The 19212-nt window shown below is 37.8% G+C and overlaps 4 protein-coding genes across 7 annotated transcripts; 2 read left to right on the top strand and 2 right to left on the bottom strand.

Moving 5' to 3' along the window:
- The first annotated feature begins 6268 nt into the window (after window positions 1–6268).
- Window positions 6269–9951, top strand: LOC106325457 (serine/threonine-protein kinase BLUS1). Of its 3 annotated transcripts, none has more exons than XM_013763503.1 (17): window positions 6269–6446; window positions 6539–6710; window positions 6798–7052; window positions 7253–7377; window positions 7451–7495; window positions 7593–7674; window positions 7874–7942; window positions 8033–8203; window positions 8271–8393; window positions 8473–8595; window positions 8678–8757; window positions 8857–9178; window positions 9280–9325; window positions 9407–9444; window positions 9524–9579; window positions 9671–9722; window positions 9810–9950. In XM_013763503.1, exons 2-17 carry the CDS (start codon window positions 6543–6545, stop codon window positions 9876–9878), a joined length of 1824 nt encoding a protein of 607 aa, XP_013618957.1. In that variant the 5' UTR covers window positions 6269–6446; window positions 6539–6542; the 3' UTR covers window positions 9879–9950. The 3 variants fall into 3 exon arrangements, with proteins under 3 accessions (XP_013618957.1, XP_013618959.1, XP_013618958.1); XM_013763505.1 differs by having other exon boundaries at window positions 8271–8384; XM_013763504.1 differs by having other exon boundaries at window positions 6275–6710; window positions 9810–9951.
- Window positions 9952–10796: 845 nt separating this feature from the next.
- Window positions 10797–14823, top strand: LOC106322706 (proline-rich receptor-like protein kinase PERK13). The gene is made up of 8 exons (XM_013760818.1): window positions 10797–12040; window positions 12246–12713; window positions 12798–12884; window positions 12966–13036; window positions 13130–13206; window positions 13396–13543; window positions 13655–13816; window positions 14335–14823. The coding sequence occupies exons 1-8, from the start codon at window positions 11296–11298 to the stop codon at window positions 14593–14595; spliced, it is 2019 nt and encodes a 672-aa protein (XP_013616272.1). The 5' UTR covers window positions 10797–11295; the 3' UTR covers window positions 14596–14823.
- A 24-nt stretch (window positions 14824–14847) lies between these two features.
- On the bottom strand, window positions 14848–15702 carry LOC106322707. The gene is made up of 2 exons (XM_013760819.1): window positions 15617–15702; window positions 14848–15530 (listed from the first exon to the last, which is right to left on the bottom strand). Exon 2 carries the CDS (start codon window positions 15450–15452, stop codon window positions 15006–15008), a length of 447 nt encoding a protein of 148 aa, XP_013616273.1. The 5' UTR covers window positions 15453–15530; window positions 15617–15702; the 3' UTR covers window positions 14848–15005.
- A 1695-nt stretch (window positions 15703–17397) lies between these two features.
- LOC106321958 (ADP-ribosylation factor 2-B) lies at window positions 17398–19212 on the bottom strand. Of its 2 annotated transcripts, none has more exons than XM_013760169.1 (7): window positions 19106–19212; window positions 18540–18701; window positions 18376–18446; window positions 18167–18286; window positions 17924–18042; window positions 17752–17833; window positions 17398–17648 (listed from the first exon to the last, which is right to left on the bottom strand). In XM_013760169.1, the coding sequence occupies exons 2-7, from the start codon at window positions 18685–18687 to the stop codon at window positions 17643–17645; spliced, it is 546 nt and encodes a 181-aa protein (XP_013615623.1). In that variant the 5' UTR covers window positions 18688–18701; window positions 19106–19212; the 3' UTR covers window positions 17398–17642. The 2 variants fall into 2 exon arrangements, with proteins under 2 accessions (XP_013615623.1, XP_013615630.1); XM_013760176.1 differs by having other exon boundaries at window positions 19042–19117.

A 19212-nucleotide genomic window follows, 5' to 3' on the forward strand; every position in this document is an offset into this window, starting at 1 on the left:
TAAGTTTAGGATAAAGCTAAGATTCCTAGATAAACATGTAATAGGATAAGTTAAGAAGTTCCTATATAAAGAGATCCAATGTAAGATGATCTAATAAGATTTGAGAGAAGAAAGTTAAGAAAGATATAAAATAAAGAAACAGTTTTATAGTTTTTGTGTCTTTGATCTACTTTATTTGGTATCAGAGGTTGAGGTTATCTATTAATCGCTGAGCTTAGATACAAAGACTATGGCAGATTCAAAAGCACTGGTGAAGATAAAAGATGGTGTGCCTGGTCTGTGGTGTGTCCAATGCTGACTACGTCGAATTACATGGTATGGGCAATGAGGATGAAGGTGCTCATGCGCGTGCACAAGGCTTGGAAAACAATTGAACCTGAAACTAATGAGGAAGAAAAGAACGATCTAGCTACAGCTCTTTTGTTTCAGTCAATACCTGAAACCTGATCTTGCAAGTTGGCGATTTAGGTTCTCCTAAAGTGATTTGGGAAGTCATACGATCAAGAAACCTAGGTGCAGAACGTGTTAAGTCAGCTCGTCTCCAGACGTTGATGAATGAATTTGATCGTTTGAAGATGGACGACTCGAATACGATTGACACGTTATCAGGAAAGATATCGGAACTTGCGTCTAAAGAGAAGAGGGACTACTCTCAGATTGTGTGCTACAACTGTAAAAAGAAGGGACACTTTGCCTCGGTGTGTACCAAAAAGAAAGATGATGAAGAGCTTAACAAAGCAGAAACTGAAGTTGCGGAGGCAGCACTATATATGCATGAGGTAGTGTTCCTCAACGAAGAAAAGTTATGCCTAAGAAGCTTGAAACTAACAAGAAAGAAGATGGTGTGTTGTATCTGGACAATGGCGCCTCTAACCACATGACTGGAAAGAGGTTTTACTTCTCTGAGATAAACGAAAACATCAAAGGGAGAGTATAATTTGGGGATGGATCATTCGTTAACATAAGTGGAAAAGGTTCGATTCTCTTGAAGCTAAGACATGAGAGCAAAAATTTTTAACGGATATCTATTTCATTCCTGAGCTAAGAAGTAATATCCTAACCTTGGGACAAGCAACCGATCAAGGTTGTGATGTCCGAATGAAAGACAACTTCTTAACTCTAAGAGATCCTGAAGGAAGATTGATTGTGAAGGTACTTAGATCTGCAAACTGGCTCTACAAGTTGAAGTTACAAGTAGGAAGAGCAACTTGCCTGCAAGTTAAGATAGAAGAGGAACCATAGAGATGGCATGCCAAACTTGGCCACATTAGCTTCAAGACAATGAGAGCTATGGCAACTCAAAGAATGGTTTATGGCTTGCCGGAGATAAATGAAGAACGTCGACTATGTGATTCATGCTTGGTTGGCAATCAAAATCGACTATCTTTCCCAAAAGCAACAACGTTTAGATCAACGCGTGCATTAGAGATCTTACACGTAGATCTTTGCCGTCCAATCTCTCCAGCAACTCTATCTCACAACAGGTATATCTTTGTCATCATTGACAACTGTACTAGGTACATGTGGTCTATATTATTGAAAGATTAAAGTGATGCGTTTGAAAAGTTTAAAACGTTCAAGAAACTTGTTGAGAAGGATTTCAACAAGGAGATAGTGACACTGCATACAGACAGAGGAGGTGAATTTACTTCACAAGAGTTTTAGAGCTACTGCAACAACAACGGTATAAGGAGACATTTGACAGCACCGTATACACCACAACAGAATGATGTGGTTGAACGTAGGAACCGCACACTAATGGAGATGGCTCGAAGCATACTAAAAGCAATGAGTGTGCCTAACTATTTGTGGAGAGAGGCAGTTCGTCATGCCACATACTCGATTAATAGAGTTCCCACAAGGGCTTTAAGGAATCAAACCCCTTATGAATGCATAAGAGGAAAGAAACCAAGTCTATCTCACATTAGAGTGTTAGGGTGTATGGCGTACGCAAAGATAGACTCAGGTAAATTAAGAAAGCTCGATGACAGATCAGAGGCTGCTGTTCACTTAGGCATTGATCCAAGATCCAAGGCTTATAGACTTTACAACCCTACTTCAAAGAGAATTATTGTAAGTAGAGATGTGGTCTTTGATGAAAAGGCTCGTTGGAATTGGAAGGGAGAAGGTAAGCAAGTCCAAACTGAGCCTGGAATGTTTCATATGACATGGGGGAACTAACAGAAGATAGTGGAAGCGGTCCTTTTGTGGTCGGAGCTAATGTTGAAGATGATGTGACAGAACTAGTAGCTCAACCTAGCGAAGCAGATGAGGTCAGTCCTGAGTCTGGAGTTGAAGAACAAGAATCTATTCAAGAAGTAAGACGTTCAACCCGTCAAGTTAATAGACCATGCTACCTTAAAGATTATGTCTTACAAGCTGAGATTGAGTGCGAAGTTCTGCTACTTGCTTTGAATGATGAACTGAGAAGTATATAAGAAACACTCAAGAATAAGAGATGGAAAGCTGCATGTATAAACGAGATTGAGTATATATGTAAGAACCAGACATGGATCCTAGTTGAGAAGCCACAAGGTGTAAAGGTGATTGGACTCAAGTGGGTCTTTAAGGTCAAGCGTAACACATACGGAAGCATCAACAAATTTAAATCAAGACTTGTTGCAAAGGGCTATGTTCAAGAACATGGAATCGACTTCGATGAAGTCTTTGCGCCAGTGGCTCGGATAGAGACAATAAGGCTGTTATTAGGCCTAGCTGCTGCGAGTAGATGGGAGATTCATCACTTAGATGTTAAGACAGCCTTCTTGCACGAAGAGCTGGTTGAAGAAGTGTATGTGACCCAGCCGGAAGGGTTTGAAAAGAAAGGAGAAGAACACAAAGTTTTTAAGCTTAAGAAAGCTTTGTATGGATTACGTCAAGCTCATAGGGCATGGAACAAAAAGCTGGATCAAATTGTTAAGAGTTTAAAGTTCATCAAGTGTACTAAGGAAAGCTCCATGTATTGCAAGGAAGAAGAAGATAAGCTACTTATAGTAGCTATATATGTTGATGATCTGTTTGTTACAGGGAACTCGTTGCAGGCAATTGTCTCAGAAGTTTGAGATGTCTAGTCTAGGTCTATTGACCTATTATCTCGGTATAGAGGTGACAAAGCTCACATGGTATCACGATCAAACAAGAAGCTTACGCTCGACGTATACTAGAGGAGGCTGACATGGATGCTTGCAACTCAACATGCATTCCAATGGAGTTTGGCCTGCATCTCTCAAAAGCAATGGATGAGCCTGAAATAGATGCAAGCGAATACAAAAAATGGATATGGTGCTTGAGATACTTAATGCATACAAGACCAAACATGGCATTTAGTGTCGGTATACTAAGTAGATTCATGCAGTCACCAAGAGAGTCGCATGGGAAAGCTTTAAAGCAAGTGCTGAGATATTTAAGAGGCTCTTACGGTTTCGGTTTGAAGTTTAAGCATGGAGGATCTCAAGAAGTTGTAGGATACCACGATAGCAGCCACAACACTGATCCAGATGATGGAAGAAATACTACTGGACATCTGTTCTGTCTCGGTGACACGCCAATATCTTGGTGCTCGCATAAACAAGAAGTGGTGTCTCTGTCCTCATGTGAAGCCGAATACATGGCGGCAATAGAAGCTGCTAAACATGCCATATCGCTTCAAGAGTTAATGAGTGAGATCACAGGAAGAAAGGTTCTAACAACGCTGATTCGCGTGGACAACATATCAGCTATTGTACTTGCCAAGAACCCAGTCTTTCATCGACGCAGTAAACACATTCACAAACAGTTTCATTTTATCAGAGAATGTGTTGAACAATAGCTAATTGATGTGGAGCATGTACCAGGAGCAGAGCAACGTGCAGACATACTAACCAAGGCACTTGCAAGGATCAAGTTCAAAGAGACGAGGGAGCTGATAAAGTGCAAGATCTAAGTGAAAATGGTTTGCAGTTTAGAAGGGAGAATGTTGGATAATCTTCAATAAAGATTACTTAGGAAACAAGTTATTCATTAAGTTAAGTAGAATAACTTATAAGTTTAGGATAAAACTAAGATTCCTAGATAAAAATGTAATAGATAAGTTAAGAAGTTTTTATATAAAGAAATCCAATGTAAGATGATCCGATAAAATTTGAGAGAAAAGAAAGTTAAGAAAGATATAAAACAAAGAAACAGTTTTTGTGTCTTTGATCTACTTTACAAATGTCCAATCTTCATACTATATTATTTTAAAGTTTGAGTTCTTTATGTTTTTGGAGCTTTTTATGGACATATTACAATAAAGTTAGTATCAATTGCTATTCTCAATGGTTGTGTCAATTATGAGAGAATTATTTTTTTTTGTGAGAAATGGAAGGGCGGACCGAGAGCTACACATGGTGTAACTTATATATAGATTGGAGATATGTAAATAAAATATAGATTAATTATTTAAGAAAATGTAAAAATGGAAGGTGGGCCCTGTGCCACACTTCCCTCTCACTTAGTGCCTATATTTTATTTCTTAAAAAGTGCCCCCTGCATCAAAGGAAATGGAGGGTGGACCCCCCTACAACAAAGGAAATGAAGCATAAGAATATCGTACAATTAATTCGTATATCCACATTCAGAAAGCAATGTTGTTGTGATGGGTAAATATGAAAAACACTAATATGGTACAATTAATTCGTATAATGATTTAGTGTGGTTACCATCATGTAACCACAATCTAAGGAGGTTATGGTTTGAAATATATATGAGGTTTTGAAGTAAATGGGATTAGATTGTACCAAGCTAAGAAATATGTCATGAGGCTCAAAAGTTACATGATAATTGACCTAGACACATTTGAGATGTCCGTAGCTCATAATCATATTATGATATTTGTATCATACTGTTTTTCTTCTGCTATGAAATATGTGATTTGATTTTGATCATGTAATGTATTCACATAATATATGTCTAGAGTGAGCATTCACCAAACTCTCCACAAAGGAACACATTGTTTTAAATGGTTAAGTTTTAACGTCGTACCTTTACTGAAAGCAGTCATAGACACGCATGCAGGTACTGAGTACTTGCACACAAAAATGTTCATGAAAATATAGATTCTTACAAAGCCTTCCAATCCATAAAGACGTCACAATGAAGGTTGCTAACTTTGGCCCTCTTAGCAGATAGCTGTACTTCAGTTTTGTGACACATGAAACTCAAGTTTTCTACTTGCATTTGTTTTTGGGAGTTTTGGATGGAAACGTAATTTTTAAAATCATTTGTATTATTAGAAATAAATTTAAAATCATTTATCAAGGAAATCATTAAAAATCATTGTATTATTTTATCATGTTTTAATTAGTTATATTATTGCTAGTGCTTTCAATAACCAAAATGATTTTTTTTTGTTTCATAAACATTGTCCTTCTGATATTTTACATGCAGATTAAATAATTTTGTTAATATACATATATTAAATATACTTCTTATGTAATATATCATTTATTAATTGATAACTATTTTATACTAAAAGAGTTTAGCTTCAATAATATAGGGAATCGGAACAATGTCAATATTAAAATACTGAAATTGTTTTTGGAAATAATCCTAAAATCATATATTTTAAAATAAAAACATGTTTTTTTCTTCTTCTTCTTCGCAAATTGCATATTCACGTTGTGACTAGCATCCTCATAAATCATAACAGGGGCGGAGGTAGAGAGGAGATTTCGGGGTCAGGTGACCCTATTAAAATTGGAGAAAAAATTTTAATGTATTTTTTTCTAAAATTATTATAATATTTAGTTAAAGTATAGCATTTGACCCACTAATTTATGTATAAGTTTTTATATGCCCCTATTAAATTTATAAAAAAAATATTTCTGTAATAATAATATATACATATTAAATTTAAATATTAAATTTACATATCTTCATCCATGTGAAATTGGTAAAAAAAAAGAAGCATGTGTGTTTAGGTTCTTATATATTTAGACAAAACAAAATCTTTTTAGCAAAAGCTGTAAGAAAATACTATACATTTTGAAAAAGGTCAGCTGAACACTCCAAATCCAAACCAATACTGTATTGAAGTGTATATAACCCACTTGTCCTTTCTCAAAAAAAAAAAAGGGTGTATAACCCAATTTTTTCCTCAAAGAAAAATTATTACCCAATTTAAAATATTTTCAACGTATCAAAGAAAAAAACAATCGCTATTTTTGTCATCTACTTGAGAACAATGGGTATTTATTTAATAATTTCCTCAAAAAAGATAATATTAAAAAAGGCAAAAAACACAAGAGAACTAAAGAGAGGATCCAATTGAAAACCGGATTAGATTTTTACTAAATCAAGCCTTTGCCTCCTCAAAAGCCCCAAAAAAGGAGCAAACTTTGAATGGATCCTTGACCAACTTCATCACCATTACACTCCCAAAGGGTTCTTCATCACGACACCCTCTTCGTCTAACAACAAAAACCCAGGTTCCATTTTCTCTCGCTACATTTGCTTTGAACTCGTAAGAGAAGGAAGAAAGTCTTATCCTCTCCTTTCAATGTTTGTGCATTGATACTAGACACATGGCTGGTTCATCAACCAAGAGGTTTCCTCTCTACGCTAAGGACTACGAGCTCTTCGAAGAGGTGGGAGAAGGTGTAAGCGCCTCAGTGTACAGAGCCAGGTGCATTGCTCTTAACGAGAATGTCGCCATTAAGATTATGGATCTTGAGAAATGCAGAAATGATTTGGTAAAATATTACATTTTTATTAATTTAAGAAAATAAAAATCAATTTTTTAATTTTCTTTTCTTACTTGCTTGTCTTGTTCATGACAGGACACAATACGGAAGGAAGTTCACATTATGAGTTTGATTGAGCATCCGAATCTGTTGAAAGCGCATTGCTCTTTCATAGACCGTAACACCTTGTGGATTGTGATGCCTTATATGTCTGGTGGCTCATGTTTTCATTTGATGAAAACTGTTTATCCTCAAGGTTTTGAGCAACCTATCATTGCTACTTTGTTGAGGGAAGTGCTTAAAGCTCTTGTCTATCTTCATAGACAAGGTCACATCCATAGAGATGTTAAGGTTAGTCACCCTTTTAAAAAAAATCTGGTCCTCAGATTTTAGGGCGATTTAGTAAAGATTTTTTTAAATAAATTTGAGGACTTATATGTCTATGCTTTTTTTTTCGAAAATTTTGGGGCTATGGTTTCACTTGGCTATGTCCAGAACCGGCCCTGCGGGTACACTATATTAGTTTTGCCATCTAAAATGCTTTGTTATAGGCTGGGAACATACTGCTTCACTCGAGAGGTGTAGTTAAACTAGGAGACTTTGGAGTTTCAGCATGTATGTTTGATAGCGGTGAAAGGATGCGTACAAGGAGCACATTCGTTGGAACTCCTTGCTGGTGTGTGCTTATATTCTCTTTACAATAAGTTTTTTCATGTTTCTTATTTGTGTGTTTGTGAATGGTCTTAAAGGATGGCACCTGAAGTTATGCAGCAAGTAGATGGATATGATTTCAAGTATGTTTTTGCAACTTTTCTAGTCTATCTGCACACCAATCACAATCATGAGTAGCGTTTACGTACTGATTTTGAATGTATTTGTTCTGTATAACAGAGCGGATATCTGGTCCTTTGGCATAACTGCACTGGAGCTAGCTCATGGTCATGCCCCATTTTCAAAATATCCACCTATGAAGGTTAGTCCTTACACTATTGATGTGAATGAACAACAAACGCAAACTAACTTTTTAAGAAAGCAAAGAAACTTTAAAGAGCAAAAACGCTTTTGAAGCAAATACTTGTTTAGGGTTTGTATATTGATTATGTAAATGAATAATTTACAATCCTTTAGATTCATATTTATAGTAGCCTCAAAACCCCGATTTACTAATTCAGGTGCTATTAATGACCTTACAAAATGCTCCACCTCGACTTGACTATGATAGAGACAAGAAATTCTCAAAGGTAAGTGAGAGACTAATTGATTTGCAACATAAAGAAGTAGATTCCATTTTTCTTTCACTGAGAAAAAGGAACTGTTTCTGTTGTACGCAGTCGTTTAGAGAGTTGATCGCAGCCTGTTTGGTTAAAGATCCAAAGAAGCGTCCAACCGCAGCAAAACTTCTGAAGCACCCTTTCTTCAAACATGCACGGTCCACAGATTATCTGTCCCGTAAAATTCTGCATGGTCTTTCTCCACTTGGAGAACGTTTTAAAAAGCTCAAGGTAAAGTTGATAAGAATTTAGATTGTGATTGAAGCTGTGCAACATCTCTTTATGTTTGTCTTTATAGGAGGCAGAGGCTGAGTTGTTTAAAGGCATAAATGGTGAAAAAGAACACGAGTATATGCGAGGGATTAGTGCTTGGAACTTTGATCTACAAGACTTGAGGAAGCAGGCATCACTTGTAAGTAAGGTCGTCTCTTCTTAAGTAGTAAAAGTAAAACTAGTTTTCTCGCATCCTCTCTCAGTGTTTCAGTGTTCTGCTATATCAGAATCCAGATAATGAAATGTGCAGTTCAGAGAGTCAGGTTGTTGGGGTTGATGTGCCAAAGAGAAACCCAATGATACAAAGGTCAAAGACTATGTCTTTGGAGATGTTCAAAATCTCAGACAAGGCAAAGTGTCTTTTCCTTCATATCTCTGTGTGAATATTCTGTACTCCGGCTAAACCTCTCTTGCTAATATCCAACTTTTCAGGATCTGATGAGTGCGAGTAATAGTCTAACAATAGGTCCATTACTTCCTTCATTTCGCCGCAAGTTCCTCCCTGCTATTGGGTACTTTAACAACATTTATCTTCTCTACACATTCTTAGATCCTGCATTGCTTTGCTGTGTCTGTTTTGTACAACTTTAAAATAAACATAGTGGACGCAGATATAAAGTTGGCATCCTTTCTGATGAAAGCAATGCATGTCGCCAAAGAGCTGCAGAGGCCCTCGCTCTTGAAGAGCCCAATCAACTAGAGCTATTAGCGGTGGATACCAAGCAGACACCTGCTCTTGAAGAGCTACATCAACTAGAAGAACCATTAGCGGTGGAAACCAAGCAGACACCTGCTCTTGAAGAGTCACATCAAGTAGAACCATTAGCGGAGAAACCAAAAAATGGCTACACAGTTAGTTCTGTGAGCCGTTGCGCAGCAAATGAAGTCCTCCCACTGTTACAGAGTCTCCTGGTTCAGAATGACATTCAGAGGGTGTGTGGCCTTATATTTTTAAATGCTTCTTGTAGATAGACTCTCTTAAATGGTTTTATTTGGGATTTAACTTGTGAGCCTTCACATTATATTTTCTGCAGGAGAAAGTAATAAGATTAATTAGATTTTTTGATGGAACTGTCTCCGGTAATGTCTCTGTCTCACACATCTCTATCAGTTTCAGTTACTGTCTTTTGGACTAATGAGTTTTTGATGACCTTTGTGCAGAAACTCAAAATCCAACCTCGAAAAACGAAGCAGTGCAGGTAATGTTCATGTGACTTATGTGGATGTCTTAAGTACTTGATCATCACAAACTAAAGAGCATGAATGATATATTCACAGATATATCCATCAAGGGAGAAAGAACTACAATCTCAAGTTAATTTCTTGGAGCAAAGGTAATCATATAACTTCTGTCCCTTTGTTTGTTTGTGTTTTGATTAAGATTTGATTAGTAAGCTGAGATAAGGTATGGTTATGAGTTTTCAGTGTTGAGATACTTGTAGAGGAAGTGAAGAGAAGAAAAGAAATAAATGATCAGGTAAAAAAAAAAGGATTAAAACACAAATGAATATTAGAGATCATAATAGTAACTTTAAAACTAAAAATGTTGATCTGTTTTTTGCAGCTAGAAGAACAGATCAGATCTCTAACTAGTAGCAGCAGCAGGAGGAGCAATAGCAGATCAGGAGCTTAATTAACCATCCTCTTTTTGTCTCTTCCAAGAGAAGGAGGGAGACTATTCTTTTTGTGTATTCAATTTTTAATAAATATTCATAATTACGTAGAATCACACTTTTATTCTGCAAAATAAATTAAATTAGATTATATTTTCACAAACCTTTTTAAGGTATGTATATATATATTGACTTATGCTATAGAGTATAGACCCTTCCCAAAGAGAAAGAAAGACCTTGCTTCACAAGAAAACAGTTAATATTTGTATATTGACGTAATAAAGCAAAATTAATGTGTAACAAGAATTGTTGGTAACAAGGAAACTTACTATGATCAAATATTCAAATACCATCCTTGATTATATACAAAAGAGGTCCGTCTACAACTACTTCCCTAGCTCTCTAGCTGCTCTCTCCCCAGCTTCCGTTTCTACCAAAAAAGCAAAAAAAGAACCAGAAGATGAATTCGTTTGACAATTTACAGTCAGTTAGTTATAGGTTAGGTTTAGTGAGTGCAACGTTAAGAAGCAAAGGCTTGGAGAACAAGGATTCTCCTATTCTCACTTCCTTCAATTGCCATTCTCCTACCAACATTGTTTCTTTTCAATGGAAAACGACTTTCCAAATCCAGAATGAATAGGCCCACAAAGATATGGGCTTTACAAAATCTGGTCCATGACTATCTCAATCTGGGAAGTAATCATAAGAAAGCTCCAAACACACACGTCGTCTCTTTCCCCACTCATATTAGTCTGATGTGGCAGAACCCAAAACGAGTTACCGGGTCGGGTTTGAAAGAATAGCTAGAAAGAAAGAAACCATTAAATTTGCGCGGTAACCCGGGTATAAAGGAGAGAGAGACTCTCTCAAACTCTCAGAAAAAGGAAACAAATAATATAATAGGAGAGAAGATCAAACGGTACACAAGACGTGCCTTCAACTCTCTCGCTAGAAATTCAGAAAAAAGAAAAGAAAGAAAGATCATGGAGACCCTCTTATACTCAACATTCCTTCCATTTTTCTTTTTCCTTTTTTATTTTATTTTCCCTGGAAAACATTTGACATTGCACAGAGAGAGAGAGAGAGAGAGAGAGAGGACCTCCATTATCGTTTTATTTTAACATTTGACATTGTCAGATTTATAAGTCCGTAATGGAATGCATTTCTCCTCTCTCTCCAGCTTATTTCCAGGCCCTAGCTTTCATAAACTCTGACTTATTGTAATTATTATTATTATTATTCTGTAAATTGGGATCCATTTTCAGATTTTGAATTATTAGTTGTTTCCAGTTGCAGAGTGGAAATATAATTTATTTTCATCTGATTATTCAACTGTATCTGGTATAGTTCTTCTGTATCGATTGATAGTTTCATTCATTAGAGACTTTCTGAGTGGTGTTTCTGGGGAAGAATCAGAATCAGAATCAGAACAAGAAAATGTCTGACTCGCCGACTTCTTCCCCACCCGCACCCTCCGCCGACTCCAGTCCGCCGCCAGATAACTCCACCGGTGGTTCTGCTCCTCCACCTACTGATTCCTCACCACCTCCTTCCCCACCGGCTGACTCAGCACCGCCGCCGAGTATCCCATCTCCACCGCCAGCGACTCCTCCTCCGGAATCCAATCCCCCGCCTCCACCGCCTGATTCCCCACCCCCTCCTCCCCCGGATGCTCCACCTCCATCTGATCCTCTACCACCGGTTGACTCCGGTTCTCCACCACCAGAGCCCACAAACTCACCTCCTCCTCCTGAGGAATTTGAATCTCCACCGCCTCCGCCGAATGAAGACAACACCTCTCCTCCTTCACCTCCGGAACAATCACCTCCTCAGGCGCCTTCACCAAAGGGAGGATCCAAAAAACCGAAAAAATCACCACCACCAACCAATTCTCCTCCGGCTCCTCCAAATGCGCCTTCTCACGCACTACCACCCAAGTCCACCGGTGCAGGAGGACCTCTCAAATCCCCTTCTCGCGGCGTCCCCAGCTTCCCGCCACCTCCTCCAACCAGCAATGACGGTGGCTATCAAGGCAAGACTATGGCCGGAATGGCAGTCGCCGGATTCGCAATCATCGCCTTAATCGCCGTCGTGTTCTTAGTCAGAAGAAAGAAAAAGAGAAACGTAGATGTATATACTGACTCCCAGTACTTGCCTCCTTCTAACTTCTCCATCAAGTCAGGTGAAACAACATACAGATGTATTTATTTGTACGGTCAGATCTTGATCAATCTCTCGTCTTTGTGTTCTGCCTTAAAAAATATAAATTTTAACCATTTTTAAAATCATGCAGATGTATTTTTTTTGTACGGTCAGATCTTGATCAATCTCTCGTCTTTGTGTTCTGTCTTAAAAACATAAATCTTTACCCTTTTGAAATCATGCAGATGGATTTTTATACGGACAGAATACGACAAAAGGAGGGTACTCTGGTCCTGGTGGCTACAATACACAACAACAACAATCCAATACAGGAAACAGCTTTGGGAGCCAAAGAGGTTATACGCAGTCAGGGAGTACACCTGATTCAGCTGTGATGGGAAGTGGTCAAACGCATTTCGCCTACGAAGAGCTAATGGAGATAACGCAAGGATTCGCTAAGCAAAACATACTCGGAGAAGGTGGGTTCGGGTGTGTCTACAAAGGTAAACTACACGACGGGAAACTAGTTGCTGTGAAGCAGCTTAAGGTTGGGAGTGGACAAGGTGACCGCGAGTTTAAAGCAGAGGTTGAGATCATTAGCCGTGTTCACCATCGTCATTTGGTTTCTCTGGTTGGTTATTGTATCTCGGATGTCCAGAGGTTGCTTATCTATGAGTATGTTCCAAACCAAACCTTGGAGCATCATTTGCATGGTGAGGTTCATTTACCACTTCCATTCATTGGCTGACATGTGGCTTTGTTTTTTACTTACATGGGGTTTGTGTTTTTTTGGACAGGGAAGGGAAGGCCAGTCCTAGACTGGGCTAGGAGAGTCCGAATCGCTATAGGTTCTGCCAAGGGTTTGGCGTATTTGCATGAAGACTGTAAGTTCCTTTTATAAGTGTGAAAGCAAAGCTTAAAAGTACAAAGGTAAGCTGAGTGTATCTCTGTGTTTTGTTTTATAGGCCACCCAAAAATCATTCACAGGGACATAAAGTCGGCAAACATACTGCTGGACGATGAGTTTGAAGCTCAGGCAATAAAGACAATCATCCTTGTTTTCAACACTTGTGTCCTTAGTTGATGAAACTTTGATTTGTTCTTACTTTTCATGCTTCTTGGTGTTTAGGTTGCTGACTTTGGCCTTGCAAAACTCAGTGATTCAACACAAACCCATGTATCAACTCGCGTTATGGGAACCTTTGGGTAAGAATTTGAGAAGAACAGTCTTTTGTAGTTTTAGGTCCTTGAACTTCTAGATCTGAAAATTATGAACTAATTTGTTTATATAGGGATATATGTTAGAAGTTTGAAATGTTTTCTTGCTAACAATCAACAACATTTAAGATGTTCAAAGTTACATAAGCCTCTATGTTATTTGGGTTTTGTTTTCAGGTACTTGGCACCAGAATATGCACAAAGCGGGAAACTAACAGATAGATCAGATGTTTTCTCCTTTGGGGTTGTTCTCTTAGAACTTATAACTGGACGCAAACCAGTTGATCAGTACATGCCTTTGGGAGAAGAGAGTTTGGTCGAATGGGTAAGTAAATACTAAAATCTGCAAACATTCCTGTCTTTTGACATCTTAACATTCTTCAGTTACACTTATGTATGGTTGGCTATAGTTACTAATCCATAAAAAAACTCACAGGCTCGTCCACTGCTTCATAAAGCCATTGAGACCGGTGATTTCAGCGATCTGGTTGATAGACGGCTCGAAAAACATTACGTGGAGAATGAAGTTTTCAGAATGATTGAAACAGCTGCTGCATGTATTAGACATTCCGGTCCAAAACGTCCACGCATGGCTCAGGTAACTTTCTTATAACACTTTCTGATAAGCTCCTTATGAATGAGAAGCTTTCTTTATGTGCCTATGGCTGTTTTTTATATTACTTTCTCCGTTTTTTAAAGTTATTTCACATGTGATTAAGGAAACTAGTAATTTCTGTTTTACTTGTATTTGATCTTTTATATTACTTTCTCCGTTTCATAATAAGTGTCACTTTAAAATTATTTCATATGTGATTAAGGAAACTAGTAATTTATGTTTTACTTGTATTTGATCTTTTATATTACTTTCTTCGTTTCATAGTAAGTGTCAGTTTAAAGTTATTTCATATGTGGTTAAGGAAACTAGTAATTTTATTCGTATTTGATCTTGTTAATTAATAAATTAAAAATGGTAAAACTGGAAATTTATTTAATATATATATATTGAAAATGTTAAAATATTAAAATACAGTTAACAATTCTACACATCTCACGGTTTTTAGTTGGTCAAATTTGAAAACTTATCTTCTTAAACATATATAACTTGGTTGAAATTAGGTTGTGAGAGCATTGGACAGTGAAGGGGACATGGGAGATATCAGCAACGGATCCAAAGTGGGACATAACAATGCTTATGACTCTTGTCAGTATAACTCAGACGACAGGAAAATGGCTTTTGGTTTTGACGATAGTTCAGATTCAGGGATGCACAGTGGAGACTACTCTGTCCGAAGCTCCAGGAAAGGATCCAATGGAGAATCTACTGAGTTCACAAGGAGTGAATCTGAGAACAGAAACTTCAATAACCGGCGGTTCTGATACAAATACAAGTGATGTTATCATACCTCATGTTTGAGCTCCCTGTACAGCATTTATGCTCTTTGTATTTTTTTTTGGGAGATGCATTTTCTTGCATAGCTACCGTTTAGTTTTGCTTTTTGTTTCTCTGTGTTTGGTTTCAGATTATTTTTCTGAGTGTGATGAGGATAATGAAGAACTCCATCTTCAGATATGTAACTTTTTTTTTTACAGATTGAGCTTGTAATGTTACTTATCTTCTTTCTTTGTTCGCTTTCATAAATAACTTGATCCAAAACAAGAAAAACGACAAACATAAATAAATAAAGTTAAACAAGCTTGAGTAAGTCTCTTGTCTTATTTAGATCATTGTCCTAACCGGAGCTTGAAGATGGAACCACCAGTGTCTGAAGTCATACTCCTTTTTTCGATTACTTAGACCTTACGCCATGTTTAGTAACAGGAGCTGGTCCTTTCTTTCCTCCTCCTTTCTTGTTATCAAACCCAAACTCAATGTCTCCTCCGTTTCGACCAGAGGGTTTGCTCATTGGACCAGGACGCTTTATATCGAACCCAAGCTCCAAATCATCACCTCTCTGTCTCGGCTCACGCTCCACAGGTCTGATCTCACGGCTCTTCTTTGAAGACGGTTTCTCATGCTTTGAAGCTTTGTTGTTGTTTTTGTGGTCCTTGCGGCCCCGGTTGCATAGCCTTCCGAATACACAAGCCAGTGCTGCCAGGATAAGGATGGCTGCTAGAACTATGAACGCTGTACCGAATGAGCCACTTGAACCAGAGGACGAGGGCGGTGCATATGAGGAAGATGATGATGGATACACAATGCGAGGTTGCTGGAACTGTTGCGGTTGATCTGCCATTTTGGGTGGGTTTGGTTTTGATTGTGATTCTGGGAACTCTGTGGTGTTGAAGATCACTTCAGTTTATGCCATCTTCATCTGAAATTTGGCCAATGTATTAATAGTATCAGTATTTATAAATAAAGTTTATGGTAGACATGGTGCTGTTTTTGAAATAAAGTTACATATTGCTTGCTTTTGTGGAAATTGCCAGTTTGTTTGTTGCGCAACTTTATTTTTATAAGAAAAGATACTGTGGGTTGTCTTGTTTGCTTGTCATCAACAATATGGGTTTATTTAAGAGGTGCACTTTAGAATATTTTCTGATTGCTTTGTAAGAAGAGAAAGTGAGACTGTGGCGAAGTATTTTAGATGAAACACAATACATTGTTTCCAATAAAGATTAATTAAAAGATTTGATGAGTGCGGATGCTGCTTTACCAATCATTGACTCTACTCTATTGAATTCCCATTACCCATTAATTCATACACCTCTTCACTGTTCTTCAGTCTCCAATTTTCAATTCCCTAGTGCTGGACCTGCAGGTGTATATTTTAATGATACAAATCTTTATAATTGTTATAAAGTTTGCTAAATATCAGGAGAAAAAAAACTGTTTTTTTTAAGGTGAGAATATGGATCCACTAGTTTTGCATAATAGTATACTTTAATACTTATACACCATCAAATTTTCTATAGTGTTAACTTTAAATTTTCTAGTGAATTTCTAACTGGATTTATCAACTTTAAATTGTAGGTTTAGAGTGGGGTTCCACAAAAGAGAGTGTAATTGGAATGTATTCAACATAGGGATTAGTGCAGAGCACATTTTGAGTTCTTTCACGCAGATATTTGTTTTCTTCTTTTCCTTTTTCCATATTTCTTTCAAACTTTATGTCTCTTTGAATGCTATCTTCTTGTAATGTTTACAATGATATCTTCTTGAGGCATAATGGGAACACCTTTAGACTTTAGACCTTGAATTTTGATTCTTTGTTTGCTTTTCTTTTTCACCAAGAAAGAAAAATATTCCTTGCATGATATGTTCTTTAAGGCTCTTGATGAGCCGAAGAATTACAAAAATTTTGCTAAACATCGCATAAGTGAATATTTAAAATGAGTTTACCGTTACGATAAAATTGATTTATCCAGGATAAGTGTACAACCAATTTTAAACACGTCTTCGAGGTTTGCTTCTGTATTTGTTCAATATCTTTTCGTTAGGTGCTCTGAAACCGGTTTAGCTGGAGAGGTTCGTGAAAGCGTTCATCATAATGGGCCGCTTCCGCAACTGGACTTATTACCATTTTTCACTAACAGAAATGTTTTGATTGTTAAAATTTGTTATATATTTTGTGTGATTTGTACTTTGTTTCACTTCTGTGTAATCTTACTCTCTACATTAATCATATACAGAAGAAGAAAAAAAGAATCATAAGATCTTTAGAAAGAACTTGGTCCAACTTACTGGAGCTCAGAAAAGCTATTTAGAAAAGGAACGGGAGAAACTAAAGTAATTTCATTTACAGTGGAGCAAAAAGGAGCCATCGTTTTCACCAAAACAGCACGCAGTTCGAGAAACAGTGGCTAGAAACCTTCTTTTTCCTGCCCAAATTTTAACTAGAAAACGACACGTGGGAATCTTGTTTCTCAAGGCTTCAACTCTTTTGTCTATACAAAGTGAGAAGGTGTCACTCTAGGACCGTCGCATTGGGATTTAAAGGCTGGATGATTTGTCTTCTCATTCCATGGAAGAGCGCCTGTACGCTCTGTGTGACCAAACACCAACAAAAAGCTTCCTTACGCTTGGACCCCTATACAAATCTATCCTACGCTAGATAAGTCATTGGTCATCGATTTGGGTGAGGATTGTCGGTTTTTTTATAACTTTTGTTTATTTTTCTTAATGACTGAATTAGCTTGAGCTCGTGTTCACTGTTGTTGTTTCTGATGAACAAGCTGAGCTTTTCTAAACATGATACCATTTGACTGTTACACTGCCTTATACTGTGCAAGACATAAATGGACAAGGCCACTATTGAAAACCCGGGTTCAGACACGAAAGCAAAATAAGTTTTAGAGACAAGACATCTACTTGCACAATCAAAACATTCCCATACCCAATATCAAAAAGGTTCAGATAATATTTATAATTGTTTCTTGCATCACAGAGGATAGAACCATCTCGATGCAAATGCAACTCACCCTCATCAAGCCTGCGTAAAGAGTAGTAACACGAGGACAATAAAATAAGCATCGTAAAAAAGAAAGAAAGAAACCATCTTTTGTTAGATTGGGTGTTTTTGAAACTGAAGTTACCTTGCCAGCGATGTTGTTGGACAGCCAGTCCAGACCTTCGTAAAGTCCTTCACCTGAAGTGGCGCATGTGCTCTGAATGTACCTGGTAGATTGCAACAAAGACAAGAAATTTAGAACAAAAGAAAGGCTTTTGATTTTCAGAGACTTGTCGAGGTTTTTTTTCATTATTCACCAGTGACGCTGACGGAGGGAGTGAAGGCCAAGCTTATCTGTGATTTCAGCTGCATTCATCGCATTTGGAAGATCTTGCTTGTTGGCAAACACAAGCAGCACAGCATCACGCAGCTCGTCCTACACAAAAAAAAAAAAAAAGAAACCAAGGATTTATCAAGTATAAATGCCTTTCCTGAATGAATTATATGATTAAGAAAAAGAAGAAGAAAATTAATCTTGGATAGCAGCAATCGAAATGGACCTCATTGAGCATCCTGTGCAGTTCATCTCGAGCCTCAACAACACGGTCTCGGTCGTTGCTGTCCACGACAAAGATCAGACCCTGAGTGTTCTGGAAGTAATGCCTCCACAAGGGACGAATCTGAAAAGAAGCCAAAAGATTAGTTTACTTGGTGTGGAAGATAGAGAATCATCAGGATGTTGTTGTGAAAGAAGTGGATAATCACATACCTTGTCCTGACCCCCGACATCCCACACAGTGAAACTGATGTTCTTGTACTCCACAGTTTCCACATTGAAACCTGCAAGAAAGATCCTAGAGTTTATCATACACATTCACAAACTAGAAGCAAACCAGTACTATTATTATTATGGTGTGTACTGTGAAGCATTACCAATAGTGGGGATGGTGGTGACAATCTCTCCGAGCTTGAGCTTGTAGAGAATAGTGGTCTTACCAGCAGCATCAAGACCAACCATCAGAATCCTCATCTCCTTCTTTGCAAAGAGCCTGCTAAACAGCTTCGCGAAACTCAACCCCATCTTGTGCTCTTTTACTGCACACAAACCACAAGGACGTATAAGAAAAGAGTATAAAAACTTCATCCACATTCTATATGAGGCAGAGGTTGAAATCTGCCCCCCCAGGCTTCATGATCGGAAGCTATCAGAAACAATTACAACGAGAATCGAATATAGATTTTAACAGATCCACACTATCTTAGAGGTTGAAACGTGCCCCCAGGCTTCATGATCAGATCGTCTACTAATCGGAAGTGAATAGAGATTATAACAGATCCACGCTATCTTAGAGGCTATCGTATCAGAATATAATCAATCAGCCTAAACGGAATCAATTCTCAAACCATCGAAACGGATCCGGAGCAAATCACATACTCAGATCTACGCGAAATCTATAATGGAGAATGCAGAAGCTCAGATCCAGATCATGAACGCTTACCGTAACCGAGAGAGAGCGAAGCTTAAGAGAAATGCTAATTGCGAGACGACGACAAATCCGGTTTAGAGGGGGAAATTAATATTTTTATAAGGGACAAGGGTACCCAC

This window comes from Brassica oleracea, chromosome C2 (assembly GCF_000695525.1).
Source record: "Brassica oleracea var. oleracea cultivar TO1000 chromosome C2, BOL, whole genome shotgun sequence".
In the NCBI taxonomy this organism is placed as follows: domain Eukaryota; kingdom Viridiplantae; phylum Streptophyta; class Magnoliopsida; order Brassicales; family Brassicaceae; genus Brassica; species Brassica oleracea.

Bases quoted from the DNA above. Each gene is read 5' to 3' on its own strand.
- LOC106325457 (XM_013763503.1), top strand. From the start codon at position 6,543: ATGGCTGGTTCATCAACCAAGAGGTTTCCTCTCTACGCTAAGGACTAC. The intron at 6,711-6,797 runs GTAAAATATTAC...TGTTCATGACAG, and splicing joins AGAAATGCAGAAATGATTTG to GACACAATACGGAAGGAAGT. The intron at 7,378-7,450 runs GTGTGTGCTTAT...ATGGTCTTAAAG, and splicing joins TTCGTTGGAACTCCTTGCTG to GATGGCACCTGAAGTTATGC.
- LOC106322706 (XM_013760818.1), top strand. From the start codon at position 11,296: ATGTCTGACTCGCCGACTTCTTCCCCACCCGCACCCTCCGCCGACTCC. The intron at 12,885-12,965 runs GTAAGTTCCTTT...TTTGTTTTATAG, and splicing joins GGCGTATTTGCATGAAGACT to GCCACCCAAAAATCATTCAC. The intron at 13,544-13,654 runs GTAAGTAAATAC...AAAAACTCACAG, and splicing joins AAGAGAGTTTGGTCGAATGG to GCTCGTCCACTGCTTCATAA.
- LOC106322707 (XM_013760819.1), bottom strand. From the start codon at position 15,452: ATGGCAGATCAACCGCAACAGTTCCAGCAACCTCGCATTGTGTATCCA.
- LOC106321958 (XM_013760169.1), bottom strand. From the start codon at position 18,687: ATGGGGTTGAGTTTCGCGAAGCTGTTTAGCAGGCTCTTTGCAAAGAAG. The intron at 18,287-18,375 runs GTATGTGATTAT...GCTTCTTTTCAG, and splicing joins ATGTCGGGGGTCAGGACAAG to ATTCGTCCCTTGTGGAGGCA. The intron at 18,043-18,166 runs GTCCATTTCGAT...TTTTTTGTGTAG, and splicing joins TGCACAGGATGCTCAATGAG to GACGAGCTGCGTGATGCTGT.